General features: G+C 35.4%; 2 protein-coding genes across 2 annotated transcripts in view; both read left to right on the top strand.

Annotated features, from left to right (window-relative positions):
* The first annotated feature begins 717 nt into the window (after positions 1-717).
* Positions 718-3,015, top strand: LOC311072723 (uncharacterized protein). The gene is made up of 3 exons (XM_084097912.1): positions 718-1,859; positions 2,188-2,337; positions 2,557-3,015. The coding sequence occupies exons 1-3, from the start codon at positions 1,776-1,778 to the stop codon at positions 2,716-2,718; spliced, it is 396 nt and encodes a 131-aa protein (XP_083954038.1). The 5' UTR covers positions 718-1,775; the 3' UTR covers positions 2,719-3,015.
* Positions 3,016-4,175: 1,160 nt separating this feature from the next.
* The window catches only part of ormdl2 (ORMDL sphingolipid biosynthesis regulator 2), a 6,901-nt gene continuing 5,737 nt past the window's right edge, over positions 4,176-5,339 (top strand). Inside the window, exons 1-3 of the mRNA XM_084099193.1 lie at positions 4,176-4,205; positions 4,661-4,835; positions 5,184-5,335. Of these exons, the coding sequence (XP_083955319.1) occupies positions 4,662-4,835; positions 5,184-5,335 (326 nt within the window). The 5' untranslated portion in view covers positions 4,176-4,205; position 4,661. The remainder of the gene's footprint in view (positions 4,206-4,660; positions 4,836-5,183; positions 5,336-5,339) is intronic.

The following is a 5,339-nucleotide window of genomic DNA, read 5'->3' as shown; positions in this document are numbered from 1 at the left end:
TACTTAAATATTTCATTGTTTTCATCAAAGGTCTCTCTATATTATGTTGTAGATGATTCATGCATCATGCAGCCTCACAAGCAAGTCTGAAATTAGTTTTGTAAGGTGCGTGACTTATGTTTGAATGCATCTGTTAAGCGCAATCATTAGGCTAACGTGTAATGTCACGGAGCCCCTAAAGGAACATGGACATGGTGATGGAAAAAAAAAATATTTTGCTATGCTTTCGTAGCCTATTACCTCACACATGTTTCGTGTTCTCCAAGAAACTTTTCCTTCGCTCGCAAAATGTCTGCGTTCCCCACTTTTTATTCGCTAGCAAAATAAATAAATAAAAACAGTCTTTGCTAACTAACGCAAAGTTTCTTGGGAAACGCAAAGGTTTTGCTGGAGAAGTCATATATTTTAAGAGGGATTGCAAAAATTGTGAGAAAACTGCAATAAATAAATAAATAAATTGAGAACGCAAAAGCATTGAATTCCCCCTACCATTTCATTTTTTTTTTTTTTATCACATGGTCATGCTTTGGTAAATCGTAATTATGACATAAAAAGTAGAAATTATGACATTCAAATTCATAGAATGTCATAATTTAACTTGGTATATCATTTGATTATATTTTTAATTATTTTATTTGAAATTTAGTAGACAATATATGACTTCGTAACCTATGCCATAGCCTAAATGTTTATGTCATACTTTTTATTCTCAGAATTATAACTAAGAATGTCATAATTATGACTCGATATGTCAGAATTTATATTTTTTTAAATCTCATAATTATGACTTAGTATGTCATTATTACGATTCACTAGCATGATTTCTTTTGGCCTTCCATTATAACGAAATCAGGCTATTAAGTTATTATTTTAATAACTTATAAGATTTTAAAAATAATAACAAGTTTTCTCGAGCATTATGTTGAGCATCTTGGAGACTGGTATTTGAGGAACAATATTTTGGTAACACTTTACAATAAGGTTCCTTTATTAAACATTAGTAAATGTATTAACTAACATGAACTAACAATGAGCAATACATTTAGGCTACTACTGTTTTTGTTAATCTTTGTTAATGTTAGTTAATGAAAATAAAGCTGTTCATTGTTTGTTCATGTTAGTTCACAGTGCATTACCTAATGTTAACAAGATTTTAATAAAGTAGGCTATTAGTAAATGTTGAAATTAACATTAACCAAGATGAACAAATGCTGTATAAGTGCAGTTCATTATTAGTTAATGTTAACTAATGTAGTTAACTAATGAACCTTATTGTAAAGTGTTACCAATATTTTTAATGAAAGCGAAACCACTTAATTAGATCTCTACCTGAGATCGCGGGGAAACTCCTGGTGACTCACCAGCCATTTAGGCCTATATAATTCGAAGCCAATGTCACTACAATAGCTTTACCTTCCAACCTCTCCAGAAGAAAGGATAACTCTAACAGGACTGCACAAGACAATTTGTCACTATGTCGCCTTCGTTATTGTTTGTAGTTTGCGTCGCGTTTTCGGCGTTAGGAACCAATGCTGCTCCCACTCCCGCATCTGAGGTGAAGTTCACGAAGTGTAAAGAGCTCTCTATCAAACTAAACGAGATGGCGAGAAATTTATACAACAAGGTATGAATGCCTACTTTAAGAATAAATATATTTTACATTTTTCTTAATTTCTAAATTCATTCTTTAGTGTTTCAGACATTTTAAGCAAACATTTTTTGTTGTTGATTATAATAAAGCAATTGTATGCTCTGTGCAGGTTGAGTCTCCTAAAATGGCAAGTATCATTGATGACGCTCCAGTGTCTATAGGACCAACTGACACATGTGATCCCTGGAACCTTCAAAACAACAAAGAGGTAACAGGATAATTTATGCATTCTTTTTGGTCTATTAATGATTCCACATGTTGTAGATCATACGTTTTATAGGCTATACTGCACTGCACTCTCAGAAAAAAAGTTATAAAAGCTGTCACTAGGGCAATACTCTTTCAAAAAAGGCACACTTTTTGTACCTAAAAAGTGCCTTAAAGGTACATATTGGTACCAAATGTGTACATATTAGTACCTAAATGGTACATGGAACCTTTTTAAAGGATAGGCTACCGCTTTTGTATAATTTGTTCCGAGAGTGTGCTTATATAAAAGTGTTGTCAAATGTTGTAATCTGTCTGTTGCTTTTCAGACTTGTCAATCACGAATTATTATGGCTCTGAAAAACTACACCAGAATTTTTCACAAGGACGGTGTGTTTGAGAATCCAGCTTGCAGTGGATGGAGAGAGCAGGCCAACAACATCTCTGATGTCACCAGAGAGATCCTGCGGGTGCTTGAGGTATGTGTGTTTTTATTCAAAATCTTTGCTAGAAAATCGTTTCATGTACTTCCTTCTGATGTAACGCACACCTGCCACGTTTCATAGAACTAGAGGCAAAAAGTTATTCCCACATCCTTATCTGTTATCCTCCTGGAAAGTTTCATATGTAAATGTGTTACTTTATCAACTGCTCTTGTAAACCCTTTTAATTTCATTATTGTCTTGTTTGATGACCAGGAACCAGTGGTTGATGCTCCTTTGACTGCAGTAGACTGGTACGACAACGCTCTGTGCCTGGACAGTGTGGAAAGGCTCTACTCCTTCTCTATCATATCTGCACGCGTCTTCTCTTTTCTGGCATCCCCAGTAGCTCCTATGGTTGAGATGAAACAGTGTTAGATTGAGAGGAAAGAAAGAGAGGTATAACCTACATGTTAGTAGTGATCATGTTGGTCAAAATGTTCAAACAGCTTTTGCTGCTTCTACAAAGGTTCTCCTGTGTTATAATAATACAGATTCAACTCAAAGTTGCATTAACATTAAGGATTCATGTGTGACATGATTTGATATATTTATAGAACTATTTATTGTGTTCTTATTTATTTCTGTATTTATTGTATGATGATTTTATGTAACTTCCAAGAAGGTGTGTAATTTATAACTAATAAATATATGAACAAGTATTTCAGAACTCTGTATTCATAAGTTGTCTTCATTGTTGCGTATTGCTCTTTAAGGGAACAAAGAAATTCATTGAAGAACTAACATGTTAGCTAATTACTTTTACTAGTACTAGAACTCTAATCAACAAGGAAATGACAGAGTTAATGCTGTCAAATTTCCCAGTCTGAAGTCAACAGCTCTCTGTAAAAGGAGAGGGAAGATGTGATTTCCATAAACATTCATGCTACTCTTTATGGTGGCAAGCTTCCTGCAAAATATGTCCCAAACTCAGATGCTGCCACCACTCAGCTCTCTCAGGAATGCGTGTATTGTCCCATAAGGATGATGTCATATATAGTTACAAAAGGGAACTTGGTTTACCAACAAACACACAAGACAAGCAAAGACAGAGGACACGTTATTGACTTTTTCCAGATAATACAGTGTGTTGTTTTTTTGACAGGAAAGACACAAGAGGCAAAAACAATAAAGAAATAGTAGTCTACATCAAAATTATAATTACAAATATAATAGAGTGCAAGCATCATCATCAGACATTTTCTGACACTCTAAATTATTTAACTGTACGGTCACTCTTATTATTATGGCAAACGTGTGAAATTTTCCTGTGGTCAGGGTATATATGAAGAGGAAGTAGGACTATTGCCAATACCAGAGAACCTTAACCTCTAGATATCTCTGATAACTTCTCATGAAATATTTTTAATACAGCCTATATGAAGTTTAATTTCTCAAATGTAACTACAACAACAATAGCAATACTTGTTGAAACTTAATAAAAAAATACAAGCTATACAAATAAAGCAATATAAACTATAATGTAGATTTTTAATTAGATTATTACAATTTTATTTAAATTAATTTATAGAAAGGAATAAATATTAAACGGAGCGTGCTCGGGCCCTAATAACTGAAAATAAAATAATTAATTACACATTCCCAACAAGCTGGCTGAGACAAATTAAACAAAACAAAAAAAAGAAACACTGGTAACAGAAGTTTAAGAAATACATACATAAATAAAATAAAATACCCATTGTTGATGGGCGGAGAGAGGCCGTGTTTCAACACCTAGTGCGCTGCTTACCTAGTCAACGCACACGCGCACTGCCCTACACGCGCGTGGGATGCTGTCTACATAGGCAGCTCGCTAGGTTTTGAAACCTAGCCGCAGACGCTCTATTTCCTGGTTACTTCGCAAGGTGGGTGGCTCTCATGTGACAACATTAGCTCTTTATTTACAAAACTTTAACGTACTTTAACTTGTATTTTGTGCTGTGTTCATTGCTTGCTTCATTTTTTACTTCAAACCTCACTATATTTATTGGCGGGGTTTCTTCAGCTTTTATCAGCAGCAGCGACTGTACTACTATTGAATCCATTAGCTGGATAGCTAACAGTGTTCAGATGTTAATCATCATGGATGTTGTACATACTACGCATTAAGACCCCGCAAAGTACACACTAGTCTTGGTCCGTGGTATACACCCCTAAATAAACCGCAAACAGGTTGTCGTCGGGGAAGTTACATGTCTACGTGATAACGCATGTTATTCATTGTAAAGAGTGTGTGCTCTGTTAAAGGGCATCCTTATTTGTTTTTTAATGGCTTTGGGTGTTTGAGGGAAGCATATCACGGCTGTTGTTTTTTCTGCAGGATGAATGTGGGCGTTGCTCACAGCGAGGTGAACCCAAACACACGGGTGATGAACAGCCGGGGGATCTGGCTGGCCTACCTGCTGCTCACCACTGCCCTGCATGTAGTCTTACTCAGCATCCCTTTCCTCAGTGTGCCTGTGGTGTGGACGCTCACCAATGTCATACACAACCTGGTCTGTTTGGAATAATCAAGATTTTGAAATAAAGTCTCTTATGCTCTCCCGAGGCTGCATTTGCTTGATACAAGATAAAATAAAAACACTAATATTGTGAAATATTATTACAATTAAAAATATATATTTTAAAATCTAATTTATTCCCATGGTCTTCAGTATCACACTATCCTTCAGAATTTCACAATATTACAGTTTTTACTGTAATTTTGATCAAATAAATGCAGCCTTGGTGAGCATTTAAAAATCACTTAATTGGTAGAATTAATAAAGCCACGTCATGGAAAATATGTAGAAGTTGTATTCTAAGTTTAGTTGTCTGTTGTTAACGCAATTCTCTCTCTTTAGGTGATGTATCTGTTTTTGCACACCGTCAAAGGCACACCGTTTGAGACGCCAGACCAAGGGAAAGCACGTTTGCTTACTCACTGGGAACAGATGGACTACGGCATCCAGTTCACAGCATCAAGGAAGTTCCTTACCATCTCACCCATTGTACTGTGA

The sequence above is a fragment of the Abramis brama genome (genome assembly GCF_963993115.1).
Source record: "Abramis brama genome assembly, chromosome: 22".
NCBI lineage: Eukaryota > Metazoa > Chordata > Actinopteri > Cypriniformes > Leuciscidae > Abramis > Abramis brama.
Note: the sequence above shows the minus strand (reverse complement) of the source record. Positions and strands in the feature narration are given on the sequence as shown.

Coding starts and splice junctions, on each gene's coding strand:
- LOC311072723 (XM_084097912.1), top strand. CDS start 1,776: ATGGCAAGTATCATTGATGACGCTCCAGTGTCTATAGGACCAACTGAC. Junction 1,860..2,187: donor ACCTTCAAAACAACAAAGAG/GTAACAGGATAA, acceptor GTTGCTTTTCAG/ACTTGTCAATCACGAATTAT. Junction 2,338..2,556: donor AGATCCTGCGGGTGCTTGAG/GTATGTGTGTTT, acceptor TTTGATGACCAG/GAACCAGTGGTTGATGCTCC.